General features: G+C 38.9%; 2 protein-coding genes and 1 pseudogene across 2 annotated transcripts; all 3 read right to left on the bottom strand.

Annotated features, from left to right (window-relative positions):
- Positions 1-276: 276 nt before the first annotated feature.
- Positions 277-2,984, bottom strand: LOC140841629 (mitochondrial outer membrane protein porin 2-like). The gene is made up of 6 exons (XM_073209183.1): positions 2,752-2,984; positions 2,599-2,666; positions 1,428-1,538; positions 1,264-1,350; positions 965-1,173; positions 277-837 (listed from the first exon to the last, which is right to left on the bottom strand). The coding sequence occupies exons 1-6, from the start codon at positions 2,798-2,800 to the stop codon at positions 531-533; spliced, it is 831 nt and encodes a 276-aa protein (XP_073065284.1). The 5' UTR covers positions 2,801-2,984; the 3' UTR covers positions 277-530.
- A 711-nt stretch (positions 2,985-3,695) lies between these two features.
- On the bottom strand, positions 3,696-8,854 carry LOC140840890 (probable N-acetyltransferase HLS1; annotated as a pseudogene).
- Positions 8,855-14,941: 6,087 nt separating this feature from the next.
- On the bottom strand, positions 14,942-19,894 carry LOC140841627 (casein kinase II subunit alpha-like). The gene is made up of 10 exons (XM_073209181.1): positions 19,433-19,894; positions 19,213-19,343; positions 18,022-18,216; positions 17,159-17,316; positions 16,793-16,883; positions 16,197-16,262; positions 15,828-15,910; positions 15,685-15,748; positions 15,515-15,583; positions 14,942-15,258 (listed from the first exon to the last, which is right to left on the bottom strand). The coding sequence occupies exons 1-10, from the start codon at positions 19,791-19,793 to the stop codon at positions 15,199-15,201; spliced, it is 1,278 nt and encodes a 425-aa protein (XP_073065282.1). The 5' UTR covers positions 19,794-19,894; the 3' UTR covers positions 14,942-15,198.
- Positions 19,895-20,482: the final 588 nt, after the last annotated feature.

Here is a 20,482-nt window from a genome sequence, read left to right as displayed (position 1 = left end):
CGTTTTCCCTCGGGATATGATGACAAATGATTTATAATACGATGAATAATAAATATAATTATTAAGAACTCAGAGGTCATTAATAACGTATCACATTACATACCAAAAGTTGGTGGCTGCAACAATAAGCATCTTCCCTTTCGAAGTTAGTTACGGACTTGTTCTACCTTAACGATAAATCAATATCCTTATTTCCCTCCTAAGCATACGTCATATGATATTATTTATATTAGAACAGACCTTTCTATGCATGGAAAATGTCATGGCATCAAAGACTTGGTATTCTCCAACAATTTGAATGAAACTGCAAAACAAGAGTTCTACAATTCGAGCAACACCGCTTCAAAATAAAGAAAAAAGGCCGGAAGAACTGTAAGCCTGCTTAATCTGGCTTAATCTCCGATGATCAAAAGGCGAAAAACAAAGTGTATTTCTTACATCTTATTAAGCCGAAGTGGCTTCCATTCCAAGGCCACCTAAAAAATGATATATTAATGTATCAAACTGCAAAAAGTTTTGGAAAGATGTTCTCAAGGCTTAAGAGCAAGGGACACTCCAAATCTGGGAATGTTATCCAAGGCTTTGGTATCGAACTCGCTGGATATAGTCACCACTGATTTCCGCATAACCTCGTGCTGCAAAACAGTACCTAGAGTGCCATGATTGTTAAGCTTCACTTTTACGAGTGTCAGGTGGTCAAGGGCGTAAGATCCTCCCACGGTAAAAGTGTTCTCATTTGTAGACAACTTTCGGGTGAACTCGGCCACAGCAGCACCCTTCTTCAACTGATCTAAGTAGCGTATGTATGAGGTCTTTATGGTGTCCCCTTTGTCACCCCTACGCCGCAAGAATTAAAAAACTAAAATTTTCTTTTAACGAGACATCAAAGAGGATAGGATGGAACTTCATTCCATTTTTTAGAAATTTACAACAATCAGATTCAGAAAGAGCATAAAGGACTTACAAAATTATCGACGAACAGGAATCAGGTTGCGTCACAGTAATGCCAGCAGTATACTTCACCAGTTTTCTAGACGAGGTCTCATAGCCAGCTTCTATCCCCAAAGCAAAGGTGGGAGTACCAAGGGTGACTGAAAAGTCAATTGGAGGGGCTTTGTTAAGACCCACAGCAGCAGCAATAGATGCATGAGGGTGGAAGTACTGAAACTCCAGCTGCACTAGCAAATGCAGTAGCAAGTTAGAGAACAAACAAGGATACTTAAACTTGCGTGAAGTTGAAAAAAGAGTGCAGCAAGCAAACACCTTGCCAGAATCATAATTCGGATATTTCAGATTGGCAATAGTCTTTGATGAGGTGATGATATCGGCGACGGTTAAATTTACTGAGATCTACCAAACGGAAAATGGGGATCAGAAATGATGGTGGAACAAGTATGGTTTAATTGAGAATTAGTGGGTACTCTCACATTCGATTCTGTATCAACTTTGACATCTGCAGAGGTATTCTTGTATATGTACTGGGCTGCGACATCACCGAATGAGTAGCCTCCTTTTTTCACAGTGGATGTTGTAAGGGCCTACATTGGGAATGGAAGAGTAGAAAGTAAGTGTTCATTTCATTTAGCAATACACATCAAATGACAGAAGAGAATACGATGCAAAATGAAGCATGAAAGCCCCAGCTGATCGACGTTTGAGATAACTGCATAGAATAGCAAAAATAACACTAAAAGCAAGAGAAAGATCCCTTAATGCAGGAGTAAAGTAATTTCCGTACCATTTCATTGTCAAATGAACATTTTCGATTAGTGTCTTCAGTCTTTCTAATAAATCGACTTAGCACCGAGTAGGTACCAAGTAATCCAAGTAAAATAAAGAAAACATACCTATCAACAAAATATATAAAGAAATAAACAAAAGGAAAACCATCTAACTCCCCTTCCTTCTCCCTACCTACCAAACAAAAATAAGAATAGAGAAAATGGAAAGGAAGGGGAGTTAATGGAAAGGCATAAATGCCATTGAGAGAATTGTAACAGGCCAACGGAATATACAATTTGAAAAATCCTAGCATTTGATGACAGAGAATGACCACAAGATGTGCAATTATTCGTTAAACAAGAGAGCCAAAAATTGATGATCAGAGTTTGTGACCAAAGTAGATTTGAAAATAAGTTGGCCCCATTGCTGTAATACTAAAAAAGCCTTTTTTGTTATTCACCTTAAGAAACGTATAACTACCAATAACAACTTAACAACAAGACAGAAAAAGGAGCTAACAAATGCAGAAACACATTCCATAAGAATTAAGAATCCAGCGAGGTCATCCATAATAAGTTAAGAATAAATTCACGCCATACAACTTTTTCTTTGCATACAAATTCCATTACCAATGAAGTGCGATAACAAGCTGATGAAAAGCAAGTATTGTCAATGTTAAAAAAAAAATCAGCGACATCCAAATCAAAAATGGCAGGACACCATAGTAAATGAAAATACAACGATAAATGTGCTTATCGAAAACCATTTAAATCCATAAAAATCTGAGAAGAAATGTTTACGAAATTTTAACAAACACGAAGCATTAAAAAGAAACGCTCATACGCATACACAATCGTGGATTCTAATAATTCATACCACTCCGGATTCGCTGTACGTTGAAACAGATAATTTATGATCCGAAATATAGTCCTTGGTAAGCAGATCTATACAAAACGAGTAAATACAACGTTAAATCTACCAAAGAGAGGAACAACTCGAAAAAATAAAGTTGAAACGGATAAATCAAACCTTTCGCTTTCTTGCCGAAATCCGAGAATAGACCGGGTCCTTTACTCATCGTTCCGGCCTAATTTTGTATTTGCTCTGTCGAATTCAGAGCACCAGAGCTCGAGATTGAAAGATAGTGGGGATTTTTTTCGTTGGTTAGGGACAGTTGCAGATATATGAAATGCGGGGTGGCTTAGAAAATGGGGGCAATGGCATCGTAGTGGGTAGTTTTGTCTCACCCCTCAATTATACCTTTATTTACATTTCACCCCTAACCTTTCTCTACTGGCATTTGGTATATATATTTTTTAAGAGTGAGTCTCATGTGATACCGTCTCACGGATAATAATTATGTGAGATCGTCTTATACAAATTTTTGTCATTTTTTAATATTGATTATTTTCTTTAAAAAAATAGTTCATCATATTCTATTTAATAAAATTCTCTTTTTTTTTACAAATCCTACGTTTCGGTTGATGGAAAATGGAAGGATATCAAATTTTAGATAGATATTTTGAATTCGATATTTTTCTTCTATAAAGTTGGTAAATTACGAATTGTTGTTTTATATGAGATTTTTGATTATTTTAATATGTTTTAATTACTATTTAGATCACATATATTAAATTAATATTTAATTTGGAGTAGATAATGCATGATTTTTTTTAAAAAAAATATTAATTTGTGAAACAATAGAAAATAATGTGTAACTATTTGAATTTACGAGACAAATAATATCTGAATAATGAGTAGGTCTCTTGTGAGACGGTCTCACGATTCTTTATACGTGAAACGAGCCAACCCTATCGATATTCACAATAGAAAGTAATACTCTTAGCATAAAATGTAATATTTTTTCATGGATGACCTAAGTAAAAGATTTATCTCATAAAATACGACCTGTGAGACCGTCTCACACAAATTTTTGTCCTGAATACCATCATTTTTTAAGATTACATATTAATTCAGAGTTCTCTAGGATCAACAAATATAGATGTTTCTGGTGGTGACTTAGTCCAGTCCCCCACGCACCCGTCGCTGTAGTCTCCCCCCATTCGCTTAATGCACCACAAATCCTCGGTGCACGATAGGCTCTTCCAGTGGGGAATTCCTGACCTAAGTGGCTCGTGACTTGCTACTTCCGTAGCAACCACCCGACACCCCTTCTCCTTTGCCAGATTATGGGCCAGTCCACATAAAGACTTGAGCTATTTAACTGAATTTGGGCCTTCTCCTCCTAGTCCATATGCGAAATAAAATCCGAAAGGCCCAAAAATATCTGGAACTGATGGCAGTTTCAGCCATGGGAAGGCCCGATCCACTAAACGAGTAGTCTTCGCAAACGCTTTCCTCAACCGAGACGCGCCACGTACCTCAAGCCTGAAAACGTCGTTACAGTTCCAGAGACTCAGCACCGCACACGAATGCGGCGGCGCCTCCAGGAACCCCTGCACACCCGGCCAATGCTCAGCGGTGCAACAACCGTATGGAACAGCCAGGAGAGTGCCCAGATTGAGCTTATTATTCAACACCGAATCGATGTCACGGGGGAAGAACTCCATAGTGGAGAAGCGGCGGCGGTAGAGGTACTCGGCATCGGAGACGTCTATTCGTAAGATTGTGATCCGCTTCCCCAATGTGGCCGGATGAGCGAAGACGGGTTGCACTAATATAGATGGAGTCCGGAACTTGGAATACCCACATTTGTTGGTGAAAAGGTTAACAGAAGCTTGGTGGTCGTTTTTGTTAGGTACGAATTTAATGGGGTGGGACCCGCATTAAATTAAATAATATAAAACATGCTTTCTCACATATCCCACATCGGTTTTGTTATAAAATTGAACGAGGAATTGAGTTATAAATAGAGCTCAATTCCTTCGGTTATTGTATCCCAAAATCAAAAGCTTTTCAACTTTGATAAAAAGAGAGTGCATAGAAAAAAAGAGTGTATTTTTTTTCTTGAGTGCGGGAATTCTCTTTTGTGAGTTAAAGAAAATATTTTCTCGGTATACTCGGGGTCGGGATCGTTAGATATTGAGTGTATTGGTGTATACACTTGTTGTAATATTTCTTCCGGTTATAAAAGTTGCAGTGCTCCGTGGATGTAGCCTATATTGGGTGAACCACGTAAATCTTTGTGTTCTTGTTGGTTGTTTTATTCCGCATTTTTGGGTACTATTATCATCGTGATCGGCATCGCTTCGGGGTAATTCCCCAACAATTGGTATCAGAGCCTTGTGGTGAAAATTCTTTAAAATTCTGAGTATGCTCTGTGGTTGCAGCTCTGTCTGATCTTCCACATCAGAAAAGATTTTTTAGATTTTTTGTTAAGGCTAGAGAAGTGATGGCCGGAGATGATGGATCGGGACCGGGAATCAACAAGTTCGACGGTACAGATTACACGTTCTGGCGACTACAGATTATTGATTATCTGTACAGTAAGAAGTTGCATCAACCTCTATCTGGAAAAAAGCCGGAAAAAATGTAGGATGATGACTGGAAGCTTCTTGCTCGACAGGTGTTAGGTGTAATACGATTGACCCTAACAAAGAACGTGGCACATAACGTGGCGGAGGCAAAAACAACTGAGGAGATGATGTCCATTTTGTCGGACATGTACGAAAAGCCATCGACAAATAACAAAGTACATCTCATGAAGAAGTTATTCAACTTGAAGATGGGAGAAGGTGCTTCGGTGGCTAAACACATCAATGAATTCAACATGATTGTTTCACAGCTAACATCTGTTGAAATTAAATTTGATGATGAGATTCGGGCACTTATTCTTTTGGCGTCTTTACCAGACAATTGGGAACCAATGCGGGCAGCGGTTAGCAACTCTGTTGGAAAAAGAAAGCTACAATTTAATGATGTCAGAGATCAAATTCTTACCGAGGAAGTTCGCAAGATGGATTCTGGTGAAGGAACATCATCAAGTTCTGCTCTAAATCTCGAGAATAGAGGAAGGGGCAGGAGTGGCGAAAAGAGTTTTAACCAATGGCATGGTGGGTCCAAGTCAAGAAATGGAAAAGACAAAAGCAACTTTGAAAAGAATGTGAAGTGCTGGAGCTGTGGTGAGACTGGTCACTTGAAAAAGAATTGCAAATCAACAAAGAACAACGCTAATGTTGTTACTGAGGAGGTACATGATGCTTTGCTATTATCCATGGAAAGCCCTGTTGATTCTTGGGTTATGGACTCGGGAGCTTCGTTTCATACCACTGATAATCGTGATGTATTCGATAATTACATTGCGGGAGATTACGGAAAAATTTTCCTGGCTGATGGAAAACCTTTGGAAATAATTGGTATGGGTGATATCCGGATGAAGATGACAAATGGATCTGTCTGGAAAATCAACAAAGTAAGGCATGTACCAAAGTTGACACACAATCTGATTTCAGTGGGACAGCTTGACGACGAAGGCCATAAGGTGACCTTTGGTGATGGTTCCTGGAAAGTGAGAAAGGGAGCCATGATTGTTGCTCGAGGAAAGAAAACTGGAACACTTTATATGACTTCCAGTTTGAGAAATAAATTAGCGGCTGTGGATGCTGGAGCTAATTCAAGTCTATGGCATAGTAGGCTTGGGGATACGAGTGAAAAGAGAATGAAGATGCTTGTTTCAAACGGAAAGCTACCGGGATTAAAGATCGTTGAGCACAAGCTGTGTGAAGCTGTATTTTTTGGAAAGCAGAAAAAGGTGAGCTTTTCAAAAGAGGTCAGAGAACCGATATCGGCGGATTTGGAGCTGGTACATACTGATGTATATGGACCATCTCCTGTGACATTCCTTGGAGATCACTCAAGATATTATGGCACTACTGTTGACGATTCGAGCAGGAGATTTTGGGTTTATTTTGTGAAAAATAAATCGGATGTTTATGAGACCTTTAAACAGTGGGAGTTAGCCATGGAAGATGTGATGGATTTGCTGTCATCCAATCACATGTGGAGGTTGTCAGAACTTCCTGAAGGTAAAAAGGTTTTACAGAGCAAGTGGGAGTACCGGTTAGAAAATGACGGTAGCAAGCGGTACAAAGAAATACTTGTTGTAAAAGGTGAAAAGAAAGTCATTGGTTACACTGATATTTTCTCTCTGGTGGTAAAGTTAACTACTATCAGGACTGTACTTGGATTGATGGTAAAAGAAGATTTACATCTTGAACAGTTAGATGTAAAGACGATGTTTCTTCATGGTGAGCTAGATGAAGAAATGAATCAATCACAGGGATTTGAAGTACGAGGGAAAGAGAAAATGGTGTGCAAACTTCAGAAGAGCTTGTATGGTCTCAAACAAGCTCCAAGACAGTGGTACAAGAAGTTTGATGGTGTAATGAATAATGATGGTTTTATGAGGTATCAGGCTGATCACTGTTGTTATGTGAAGCTTGATGGTTATTATATCATACTACTGATATATGTAAATGATATGTTGATAGCAAGAGCTTGTCTGGAGGAGATTGATAAACTCGAGAAAGAGTTATCAAAGGAATTTGCTTTGAAGGATTTGGGTGCTGCAAAACAAATCCTTGGACTGGGGATCTTTAGAGATCGGGTGAATGGAGTCTTGAAGCTTGAGAAGATTCCTGAAAGCAAGAATCCAGCTGAGATGCTCACGAAGGCTGTTATCATGGAAAAACTGAAGTTGTGTTTGACTTCAGTTGGTCTCCTGGACTAACACAAAGAAGGTATGAGCTGCTGCACTGATGGTGTGAAGACATGATTGAAATCAAGTCTTCAAGTGGGAGAATTGTTAGGTACGAATTTAATGGGGTGGGACCCGCATTAAATTAAATAATATAAAACATGCTTTCTCACATATCCCACATCGGTTTTGTTATAAAATTGAACGAGGAATTGAGTTATAAATAGAGCTCAATTCTTTCAGTTATTGTATCCCAAAATCAAAAGCTTTTCAGCTTTGATAAAAAGAGAGTGCATAGAAAAAAGAGTGTATTTTTTTTCTTGAGTGCGGGAATTCTCTTTTGTGAGTTAGAGAAAATATTTTCTCGGTATACTCGGGGTCGGGATCGTTAGATATTGAGTGTATTGGTGTATACACTTGTTGTAATATTTCTTCCGGTTATAAAAGTTGCAGTGCTCCGTGGATGTAGCCTATATTGGGTGAACCACGTAAATCTTTGTGTTCTTGTTGGTTGTTTTATTCCGCATTTTTGGGTACTATTATCATCGTGATCGGCATCGCTTCGGGGTAATTCCCCAACAGTTTTCAGTAGCCATGTATGAATATTCGGCTCCATTTTCGGCAAACCATTCTTCCATTTTGTTCACTAGCTTCAACCCAATGCCCATTCTCCTATAAAGACAAACCTTAAACAAAGTTAATAAAATTACAAGAAAATTTTCTTGCTTCAATAAAAAAGTTTTCTTATTCATACCGACTTTTTTCGAAATTAACAATCTTTTATCATATGTAGACAATATTTAAAACTAACCATTCAGTGAAAGATTACAAGAATCACAGCCAGGATTAACTTGTGGGGGTTATGAAAATAGGATACGGGAGGCACGTGAAAAATACCGATGCAAAGGCGAGACACGGAGTCCTGAAATGTATGCGAGCTTTGTGTACACAGGGAAAAGTTGAGGTTTACTGAAAATTCTGAAATATATATTTTTGTCATTTCTGGATTCTCTGTGTCCGCAAGTAACTGTTTTGATGCAACCCCTTATCATCCCCACTATCTCTCTTCTTTCTTCATCTACTCTGCCGGCGCCCACCGCTGCAATCTCCGCCACCTGATCATATCGAAACAAGAACCATATATAGAGAACGAAGTGAGTGATGAATGACACCAACTTGAGAATCTTACCAAATTAAAGTTACATGCCAATTAATGATCAACGCGTTCATTAGAAAACTAAATTTGACGGCCATAAAACTAACCAGCATGCGATAAGCAGGAGAATGACGGACTCTGCAAATGGGATCTCCTAAAAGATCTGTGTATAAAGATAGTTTGCCGCTGGGCCCAGCTTCACACCGATTCTCCACTTGCTCCACTTCCCGTTTGTCCCTTTTCTCATCGTATTCTCTAACCAGAACTGCAGCTGTTACGCCTCCCTTTATCACCGGCGGCTCTTCTCCAACTTTATCCATTGATTCGAGTTTACTACTGCAAGACGAACCTTAATCCTCGAAGTTTTTCTAGTGATTCATGTTATAAAGATTGCACTGTTCTCGATTCTGCGAAACCATATATTCCAAAAATAAAGTGAAATCTACGCAAAAAGTTTCGAACTTCTTAAAATATTGTATCCTTAAATAATACAATTTGAATTTGGAACGTACGCCCAATCTTACATGGTAATTGATATCATTCTAGGCATCTTTATTTGGAAGGGTGTAGACATATTTGGAAGGTGTTCTTGTTTTTAAATATAAAAGGAGTATATTTTTGAAGGAAAAAATACAAGATTATATCTATAAATTGTCACAGTTTATCATATGTACATGTGCATGTTTATGGTAGAATATCAAAGAAATTCTTAGAAAATTTCTTTAGTTTTGTTGTTTTTTGCCTCATACATGCTTGACTTGTTGAGAAATCTTGCATGTTCTTTTTTTCAACTTGTGAAACGTGTACTATTTTTTAGCTTTAAAATCTTACTAATTTTTTTTAAAAAAACATAACATTCGAACTTCACATTTAAATTAACTCAACATTTTCATAACCAAAAACTTAATTTAACATTTAAAATCTCAAGTGCATAAATCTCTAAATCGTCAATTAACAAAAGTCCAACTTCCACCTTTTAACATGATCAAAACTACCTTCAAAATAAAGCATAAAAATCTCTAATAAATCATTATCAAAATCTTTATTTCAAAACTTTGATTATCAAGCTAATGCGGAAAATAAGTGTCCATTGAGAGTGTACTACCGGCCTCAATACACTTAAGCATTAGCGCCTCCCTCAACCTCATCCTCACTCGCAACACTCAAACCTATTGAGTCTAATGACTCAGCACGTTCTAAACATGAGTAACAAATAATACATATACAAGCACATGCATTAAAATCACACTTTTATTCAAAATAAGCTAGCATAAATTAATAAGCATAATTTACTCATAAATCATCAAATCGTAAAGCTTTCAATCATTTTTCATTTTGAGTGAAATTTGTTATTTGAAAGTGACTAGCTGTATCCTCTGGTCGACTGATCAGTCTTAGCTCACCATTGTGCATGGGGACGAGCACTAGATACCGACGTAAAATGGAAATACGACCGTTGGACTCCCTCTAGGGCCTTCTCCCGAAAACAGACTCCCTCTTGTGCCTTCTCCCTCACGATGTTCCCAAAAATCATATATCATATCTTTTATGTCACAATCAATTCACATCTTTCGAAATATTTTTTCTTTTTTCTTTTTGATCATAAAATATCTTGTACTTTCCACATTCGAAAAATAGCATTTTAAGAGTAAAAATTGCACAGCTTTATCATAAATTATAAAATTTCATATTTTTTTATCATAAACAGTTTAAAATATCATTTAGCATGTGTTATGATTCTTCGGGACAATGCCAACCTTTTTTGTACTACCCAGGTGTAAAATTATCGTTTTGTCTTTGAACTTTAAATTTCTTGATTTTGATTTTTCATACTTTTATTGACTCAAGATTATCCCAAATATTTATTTAAACTTAAATTTGACTTCTGATATTTTTATTTAACGTAAACTCGAGCTTTTTTATTTAGTTCCTTAATTTTTAAACCGTGAAGCGTTTAAATCGTGAATTATTCCCAACTTTAATATTTTATACCCAAACTTTAAACATCAGCTTTTTACACTTAAACTACCCTCGTGAACCATGAACCCTCCCGTGGACCATGGTTCGAACCACCTTTTCCTTCCTAGCCTAAAACCGAACCCTAATACTCTCTAGGACTCTTGGCCTCACCCAACCTCGAGCCACCACCGAGTCACCCCGGACCAGACCTTGCCCTAGCCCTCCTGGACCAACACACGCAAGAGCCCATGCGCGATCAACTCCTTAGCCGCGCGAGTTCTATCCTACTATCATCGAGCCATCATGGACAAAGCCGGCCCACTGGCCCAGCCCGAGCCCTGACACCAGGCCATCCTCCGTAGACCCTATGCATGGGAAGAGTCTTTCACCGGAAAGACTCTTCCCTACCGGCTGCTCTTGAGTCTTAGCCATGCTAGGTATCTTCCCAACTCTGAACCACATATAGCACAGGTCCTTGCCCAAGCCCTGGCCCAGCCGCACGCAGCCATGCACCAAGCCGTAGCCTTCTTCCCTCAAGAAGCCCTAGGTTGGTTGTCTCCCTTGCCAAGCTCGGTTCCAGCATGTATTTTATACCCTAACAACTCTTTTCCCGTCCCATAAACACCTCCTATTGGCAGCATGTCTTTAGGAATCATAACGTTTTTCCAATAAGAGTAAAATCATTAGAACTTTGAAAATATTTGTTCTATCGTTAAAAAAATCGTGCATAAATATTTTTCATGCAAAAATAAATAAAACAAGCATAATATGATTTGAATGATGCATCAAAAAAATTTAGAAACGTGTCTTTGTGTTTAAAACGCACGAATATTCAATTATCGGCGTGGGTTGCGAAGGACGACGAACGACCTTGAATTTTTGCTCTTGAACTTTTTGACTTTTGTGTGTGTGAAGTGTGCAAAATTTCGACTGCTATGGAGTGCTAGAACCCTAGTATTTCTTTTTTATTATTTTCAGAAATTGCATGCAAAATGGTTTAAGGTTTTTTGGGTTTTTTGTTTAGGGATAATTGAGCCTTCTAATCTTAGTTAAATTAGGCCCATAATACCTATTTAATTTTAAATATATGTTTATTAAAATTAGTTTTCAAAAATAATAATTTCAAACTTTTAAAGGTCTCTTGTTTGCCCAAAACCGTCTTCCCGGATAAAATCAAGCTCGTGTCGTAAAATAATTTTAATCCTACCATTTTTAGAAATATTTAATCATATTTAATAATATTAATAAAACTTGAAAATATTTATTGAAAAATATTTATTTTATATTGGTCATCCGGTCTCTTTTCCCCAGCCTATTATCGAATATTCGGGTAAAATCTACAGTTTTCATAAAATCATGCAATTAGACCCTTAATCATATAATATGCATCATGTAATGATTTAAAATCAATTAAATCAAGTAAACAATTTAAATCGTTTGCATGCATGTAGTTTACGTAGTTGACTTTTGGATGTTACAATTTGTCTGAGGGATAACCAACAGTTTGCAGAATGAAAGCATTAATGTTTTAGAAATACATACAATTAACTATGTTATTGAGAACTTGCAGTTCTAGGAAGGGAGCATGAGCATATGTATCTTGGGATGACAATTTGTAGGGTTTGGTAGGGTTCTATATCATCTGTTTCCATTATCATTTATTATATTCATCATTGTCTCTATCGAGTATTCAATTTCATCATTATCCTCTGATACTCACGGGAAATTTAAGGTCCGATTCCAGCAAGTGTCACTAGTACAGACGCAGGTTATGAAATTACCCTGAGCCTGAAATCACAAATAAGATCGTTAGAAGGGGCCAGGATCAAGTCAGTGACTGAGGATATATGGGGGGAGCAGCTAAAGGTGCTGCTGAAAACAATATATTGAATGAATCAACAGAACACTCAAACCTGGTATTTATAGGAGAATACGTGGGCTCTTGATGGGCATGTATTCCATTTGGGCTTGGGACCTGAGCCTGAAATCACAAATAAGATCGTTAGAAGGGGCCAGGAGGGTATCCTGGCGTAGCCCCTCCGACGCTCAAGTCAGTGATTGAGGATATATGGGGGGAGCAGCTAAGGGTGCTGCTGAAAACAATATATTGGATGAATCAACTGAACACTCAAACCTGATATTTATAGGAGAATATCTGGGCCTTTGATGAGCATGTCTTCCATTTGGGCTTGGGATGGGCTAGGGGTAGTGGGCCCATCCATGGGTATCACCAGTCTCTCCCTTCCGAGTCGAACTGAATCGCAGGTTCGAAGTTCGATTAGTTGTGCTGTCCTCGGGTTATCGGGTGTGAGCTGTGCATTTTCTTGGAAGGAACCAAGGGCTGCGTGCGAAGGGAGAGTGAGAGGCACTGTGCTAGGCGAGGGCGCGCGGGCGGCGAGTTGGGCGAGCTTGCGGGAGGACGAGGCAGGCGCTGGAGACGAGTTTATGGGAGGGCGAGAGCGCGAAGGCGCGCGAGCAGCATGTTGGGCGAGCTTGCGGGAGGACGAGCCGCGTGCTGGGCGAGCAGGCGCGCGACGAGGGCGAGGGCGAGGGCGAGGGCGAGGCACGGGCGTGCGGAGAGTTGGGCGAGCTTGCGGGAGGACAAGGCGAGGGGCGAGCGTGCAGGGCTTGGGCGAGGCGAGCGTGTAGGGCCTGGGCGAGGGCTCGGGCGAGTCGAGACGACAGGATGGTGGGCGCTGGGCGAAAGGGAGAGGCAGCATGGGACAAGCACTGGGCGGAGCTTGAGGGGGGTACGGCGAGGCTGATGAGAGGCGAGGGAAAGGAGTGAGGCGAGGTGAAGGTTAAGGGGCGGTGGCTTGAGCGAGGAAGATGGGGGGCCTGAGCGAGGGCGAGGGTGGCGAGGCGAAGGGGCGAGAGCGCGCTGGGCAAGGGTGATGGCTGGGTGCTGTGTAGGCGAGGGAGAAGGATGATGGCGAGGGGATGCTGGGCGAGAGTGGCGCTGTGATAATGAACACTCGGCGCGGCTGTTGTGAAAGCGAGAGCACAAGGCTCGCTGGCGGCTGAGCGAAGGATGGAGAAGGAGGATGGCGAGGGGATGTGCTTGAGCGAGGTGCTAACACGGGTGATGGAGAGGTGGTGATGAAGCGGCGCTAGGGTTAACGTGAAGGTAAGGGGTAGGCGGGGGAGAGCTGGTGAAGGAACTGCGGAAGAAATTTTGTTTGGGAGAAGTTCAGACCAAATCCTTCTTTTCAGACAGGATTGCGATTTGACTTGTTTCCAAATTTTTGGAGCCTAACGAACGGTTGGAAGAAAATGCACAAATCACACCCGATAACTCGAGAACAACACAACTAATCGAACTTCGAACCTGCGATTAAGTTGGACTCGGGAGGGGGAGATTGGTGATACCCCATGGATGGGCCCACTACCCCTGGCCCATCCCAAGCCTAAATGGAAGACAGGCACATCAAGAGCCCATGTATTCTCCTATAAATATCAGGTTTAAGTGTTCAGCTGATTCATTCAATATATTGTTTTCAGCAGTACCCTTAGCTGCTCCCCCTATATATCCTCAGTCACTGACTTGAGCGTCGGAGGGACTACGCTAGGACACCCTCCTGCCCCCTTCTAACGATCTTATTTGTGATTTCAAGCTTAGGGTAATTTCATAACCTGCGTCTGTATAAGTGACACTTGCTGGAATCGGACCCTAAATTTCCCGTGAGTATCAAATTTTAAATGGCTGAAGAAGTGAAGACCGGGAAAATTTCCCTCGGTCATAATAATAACATTTTTTTGAACGTTTTTATACTTAATAATTAATAAAACTTTTGATTGTAATTACAATAATCATCATTGTCATGTTTATTATATTAATTCACGGTGTTAGAATTATAACCCTTTTATTTGCATGGTACGCTTGAGGTACATTAAAATGGGTTTGAGAGCACCATTTATAATTTGTGTAAAAGAAATTAAACATGTTTCGATTGAAAATTATTTACATTTCACGGAAAAGAAATTTGAAAAACAATTTTTTTCTTCGTTCAGTTCGAGAGCGCCATGTATAATTTGTGTAATCCCACCGGTGGAGATAATAGGCAGTCTGCCTGCCCTCCGACAACGGAGAACTTTCACGACAAATCGAACGTTTCATCGCAAAGAGTGAACTATCTTGGCTGGCAGTGGCCATTCTCTTCGAGAGTAGGATATCCTCAGGGTTGAATATGTGGTTCCTGTCGTCCGTCGATAAAGTCATAGGCAAAGCTCTTCACTTTGTTCCATTCATTTCAAACCTCTTAATCGATCACTGAGTTGCATCAATTTTCGATGCTTTTCTACCAAGCTTTCTCGATATCCTATAATATCAAATTTTCAACTTCCATCATTCTCTTGGAGTTTGGTTCGTCTTTCAACGATTATGTCAATTAAAAATTTCGTTCTTCCATCTCATGATTGTACAAATTAATCGAATCTTAGATATCAAAGGGGAGAAATCAACACAATAAAAGACCGAGATCTATGACGAGGAAAGACGAACTCGCCCCCTCTCGCCTCACCACACAATGGGAGAATGCTGAAGCACTTCGAGTGTTCATATTATAGTCTAAAAGCAAATGCTTGTCAATGGATCAGCCAATGGCATCACACTCAACTTGAGAAACACAATCAAACGTCTAAATGATCCGTACAATCATATCACAGAGGCAAGAATGATCATAAACCCGGTATCTGGCACTTGGTCTCATTGGGCACGACTCCGGCTGCTTTCTGCATTCCTTATAGGATAGAAATAAGGATGGGCCTGCAAATAACTACAATCATCAATAAATGAAATTTGGAGAGGAATGATTGTCTAATTTAATGTGGAATAGGTACCAACTATATAAGCCAACAGATAAGCTTTATCTATAAATAAAAAATAAACATTTTTTTCTTTTCAGTATAACCCAACCCATTGATTCCATAATCAAATGGTATTAAATAGCATCTATCACATTTCAGAAGCCAAGAAAAAATATTTCCATGTGGAGCGAGTGGTGATAGCTGGAGAGTTTTACCATTGCTTCCTTTGCGGTTGGCCTTTCTTGATGATCATATCGTAACAGTTTGTCAACAAAATCGATAGCCTTAAAAAAGGAAAGAGGAATAAAAGAAAAAAATAATGTTAAGAATCACTGAAAAGTGAAATAGTGGAAGTATCAGATTATAAATAGAATATAATTCTTACATCGGGAACAGCCAAGTGTTGATTATCAGAATTGATGAACTTAGTCCACGGCTTTCTGCTATGTCTAGATTGACAAAGCATAGAGATTCTCAACTTGCAATAACCATGCCTATGAAATGAATAAATTTCAGTTATATAGCTACCTTCCAACAAGGGCAGCAAGGTTTGGGTCCAATTCCAACCGGTACTTACTCAAATATGCATTCAACTCATCTGTCCCCAACACCTGTCATGATATAAAAACTGAATAATTTTTGCCATGCCCGATATCACGTTTTTGACTAAGTTTATGCAGACATGCAATCATCGATAAGAATAAAAAGAAGATCAGCATATACTTCAAATATATTATTTAGCCACAAAAAGCAAGAAAGAGAAGTAGTCTGACATCTTATCTTCCTAGCACACAAAAAATCCAACATAACTGGGCAAAATTATTCATGAAGAAGCACCTGAGTGCACCATACAACAGATATTAGACAGAGGCATTTCCAGTACAAAAATCAAGATACCTTCGCAATCTTGACAAGTTGATCATAATTGTCGTGCCCATAAAAGAAAGGTTCCTTGCGAAATATCTGTACACAGATGCTATCGATATCAGTCTCATTTTCAGGGAAAACTTAGGAATATCTTGGAAAATCAATTGTTCAACCTCCTCAAGCAGATAAAAATCACTCAACTAGGGGCATTTTGGGAAAAATTCATAATCTGAAAAGCTTACACGATTGCACTAAATTATTTTGTACTCAAAATGAAGCCAAACTTCAGAATTTTAAATTCATCCAACCAAATGACGCTTTAAGTGCAACTTGATTAGAGTGGAGATCCAACACATGATACGTAAACCATGTATCAGATAATTCATAAAGTGAAATGCCTATACAATCACAACCAGTAATCTTTTCTATGCCAATGTTTAGGATTTCAAAATCATCCAACAGAATGACGCTTGAAGTGCTGCTTCATCAGAGAGGAGTCTCATCAAATGATATGTACAGGTCGATTTATAATCATATGTCCATTAAATATAACAAGACTTGTAAAAGTTCTGGCATGTAAAGCACAAAGTTTTGTTCCAGGGAAGGGAGTAAAAATAAACGCATACCATTCCCGCAAACATACAGCCAAGGCTCCACAAGTCCAAGGAGTAGTCATAGTCTTGCAAATCAACAAGGAGTTCTGGCCCCTTAAAATATCTAGAAAATGCAGCCCATGAAATAAAATAGGTGTATATCAGCCCAATAAGAAAAAATACAATCAACATAGGCAAGATAAGGCTACAACAATATTAATATTTGTAAGCATCACTATCAACTTCTGTAATAAATAAAAAATGTACTGCTTAATATATAGAACCAATTTTCGATATAAAAATCCAGCAAGTCAAACGTAACTACAGCCACTCAGACACAGAAGCCATAAGGGATGTTGTTAACATTAAGATGGAGGTTGAGATCATAAGATGGTCAACCTTGAAGCTACACGAACGTTATACTCTTTCCCAGGATGATAGAACTCTGCTAGTCCCCAATCTATAAGACGAAGTTTGTGCTGCTCATGATCTATCATGACATTATGAGGCTTGACATCACGATGCATAATACCTTGAGAATGGCAGTAATCTAAAGCCTACATACAGTAATGAATAAATAAATCTCTGCAATCAAAATGAAACAATAACATATCATATTATGGAAGAGTAATAGAATGCCATTTTTTGGGGGAGGGGCAGTGATTCATCATGAAAAATTATAAAAAGTATGATAATACCATAATGGTATTAAATTTTGGTATTAACAGCAACATTTAATAACTACGAGCAAGATAGAAAAACACACTATGTCATTGAACAGGTTACTGAAATTGAAGCCAAATCTAGCAAGTGACTTGTTATGTAACTCTTTGAGAACCCAGAATCATAACTCCAGAGCCACACAACTTATCGGCTGGTTTTACGACAAGCAGATGCCAATTACAGCTAATTTACAATTATTACCCATAAATGAGATGCTGTGCGCACTTTTTTTTCTAAGCAAACAGTGTGAGCCGATCCCGTAATTTTTTCACACTATTAGCAATCAGAATTCTCAATTCCAGAAGAGCAAATTACTAAACTAAATGAGCTTTCATCCATTCTAGTGATAACATGGACACCTGAGAATATGCTGTGCTGACAAATTAAAGTAACTTGAAACAGCTCAGAAAAACAAATGATTGTTCCATCTAAAATGATTGTTCCATCTACGATTCACTCATTATGACAGTAAAGATGGAAATTGAGACAGACACGTGAGTGTCCATGGATTCAAACCACGAGGAAGAAAAAAAACTTACCTTTAATAGTTCATATATGTAGTATCTAACATCGATGTCTGAAAGTGTGGGGTACAGCATTTTAAAGTCTGTGTTGTTCACGTATTCAAATATAAGACTTGGTGTCTTTGATTGCTGGTCTCTAACAATATCAAGCAACTTTACAATATTAGGCCCTCCACAAAGATTCTGTAATATTTTAATCTCCCTCTTGATCTGCACATGTAAATATGATTGTAAGTCCTCCAATATATTCATCTCCATGGTCCAAAAGCAGCATCAATCCCTTTCCCAAAAAAAAAAAACAAGAAAAGAAAGAAGTAACAAATTTAAAACAAAATGAACATATGGGTTGAAAGTCGAAAACATTATACAACCTGCAATTTCACAAATAACTATGGCTTGCGTAGAATAATTCACAAAATCTCATTCATAAGGCTAGTAACCAACACTTTTCTAAATTGAAGCAGAACGCCACAATCTTGGTGAACTTACATCCATAAAAATCAAACATAACCATAATTAAGTGCAGCAGATCTGAGAAACTAATAACTGACAGCTAAAAAACAGTTGGAGAGGTTAAGACAAGGGCAACTCATTTTACATCAAAATGGCTCACACTTTCAAAGAGATGTAAACTAAATTGGCAAGATATGACATAAACTAACTTGGCAAGATATGCTTAGCTTTCTAGGATCTAAAAGCCTCCAGATAGGGTCCAGCACATATACAAACCAAAAAGTAAGAAGAGAGAGAACGTGTGCATATTTCTGCCACACCCGCTAAAACAAATGGTCTTCAGAATACTAATTTCTCGATTGAGAATCACCAACCCCTTTCAGATAAGATTTGGTCATCTGTTTAGATATTCATGCAATCTATTCACTTGATAAATACTACAGTTTCTAGGAAAAATATATGATATTCACGACTATTTCCTATATCAGTGCCTATGGGAGGCATGAAGGTATTACACTCTTTGATTTAAAAAGAAGCTTTTCATATTTATGGTAAATTAAGGGTGATTCTGCAACATTAAATCTCTACATAGTGAAAACTCAATAACCGATCCGCATCAAAAAATCTGCCATAAATTTTAATATATCCATTTATTAAATTTGAACGTCAATTATCAGCATAAAAAAATCAACAGAAAATAACTAGAAAAGAATTAAATTGAAATTAGACAAATGCGCAGAAGGTAAAAAAAACCTTCTTCTTCTTAACAGGTTTAAGGATTTTGATGACGCATTTCTCATTGTTGGTGGCATGCACACCCTCAAAAACCTCGCTATATTTCCCCCTCCCCACCTTCCTCACCACCTCATAATCATCCTGTTCCCTGTCAAGCCCAATCAAAACCCTAAAACATCGCAGATAACGAAAAATGTCAATTCCAAGAACCAATAATACGCAATAGAATCCGTTACCCCCCATTGAACAGCGAGGGACTCGTAATCCCAATACTCCTTAGGGCGTATGACATTGACGTCGGGGTAAACCCGCGCCTTGGATGGGGCTCCAGGCCGGCGAATAGATTTTCCTATCTTTTGAGCCATAGTCTCAGGAACGGACACCCCGGAGCGTCGACTGATAGAGGAGAGCTTCTGCTTCTGGTTCTGCGGCGGCGGAGGCGGCGGCGATGGCTTTTCTTGTTGCTGCTGTTGTATCTGAGAAATTGAGGTGGATTGGAAAGCGATGCGGCGGAAGAGAGCGGCCGGCTGCGCGAAGAGGGGGGAGCAGCGGCAATGGTGGTGACGAGAGGCGATGAATTGCAAAGGCCTTACGGCCATGAAATGAAACAAGGGTTCCTATAAATATATTCTTTAGCTGTTTCCAGTGCTATAGGGACCCCTCCCAATGGGAACCCTCTTTCCTTCCCCCAAAATCAGAGAGAGCAATGCGGCGACGTATTTCGAGTTGATAAGGTTTGGGCCCATTTTGACTGGGCTTTTTCAATGGGTCATTTGACAAATTAAGTTTAACAAAGTAACAAATGTTTGAGTGAGTCTCATGAGACGGGTCAACACTACCCATATTCACAATAAAAAGTAATACTCTTAGCATAAAAAGTAATATTTTTTCATGGGTGATCCAAATAAGAGATCCGTCTCACAAATACGACCCGTGAGACCGTCTCACACAAGTTTTTGCCCAAATGTTTATACATGTACTTACACACTAGTCTTATATCCAAACTTTTAAAAACAAAAAAAAAAACAAAAATTTGTGTGAGACGGGCTCACATGTCATATTTTGTGTGAGTGATCTCTTATTTAGGTCATCCATGATAAGTATTACATTTTTCTGCTAAGAGTATTATTTTTTGTTGTGAACACCGGTAGAGTTGACTCGTCTCACAGAGAAAGATTCATGAGACCGTCTTACAAGAGACCTAATCTAAAAAAAAATATTAAATGTGTCCTTTTTAAAAAAAAATATAAGAGGGAATCTCATTTTTTTTATTCAAAAAAGAAAAGGG

The sequence above is a fragment of the Primulina eburnea genome, chromosome 9 (genome assembly GCF_022965805.1).
Source record: "Primulina eburnea isolate SZY01 chromosome 9, ASM2296580v1, whole genome shotgun sequence".
In the NCBI taxonomy this organism is placed as follows: Eukaryota; Viridiplantae; Streptophyta; class Magnoliopsida; order Lamiales; family Gesneriaceae; genus Primulina; species Primulina eburnea.
The sequence above is the reverse complement of the archived record's forward strand: the minus strand, read 5'-3'. Positions and strand labels throughout refer to the sequence as shown.

Excerpts from the sequence above, each read along its gene's own strand:
- LOC140841629 (XM_073209183.1), bottom strand. The coding sequence starts at position 2,800 with ATGAGTAAAGGACCCGGTCTATTCTCGGATTTCGGCAAGAAAGCGAAA. Across the intron at positions 1,539-2,598 it reads CGTACAGCGAATCCGGAGTG|GCCCTTACAACATCCACTGT; the intron begins GTATGAATTATT and ends TTCCCAATGTAG. Across the intron at positions 1,174-1,263 it reads CGAATTATGATTCTGGCAAG|CTGGAGTTTCAGTACTTCCA; the intron begins GTGTTTGCTTGC and ends TTGCTAGTGCAG.
- LOC140841627 (XM_073209181.1), bottom strand. The coding sequence starts at position 19,793 with ATGGCCGTAAGGCCTTTGCAATTCATCGCCTCTCGTCACCACCATTGC. Across the intron at positions 16,263-16,792 it reads GCTGTATGTTTGCGGGAATG|ATATTTCGCAAGGAACCTTT; the intron begins GTATGCGTTTAT and ends ATCTGTGTACAG. Across the intron at positions 15,911-16,196 it reads AACTTGTCAAGATTGCGAAG|GTGTTGGGGACAGATGAGTT; the intron begins GTATCTTGATTT and ends ATATCATGACAG.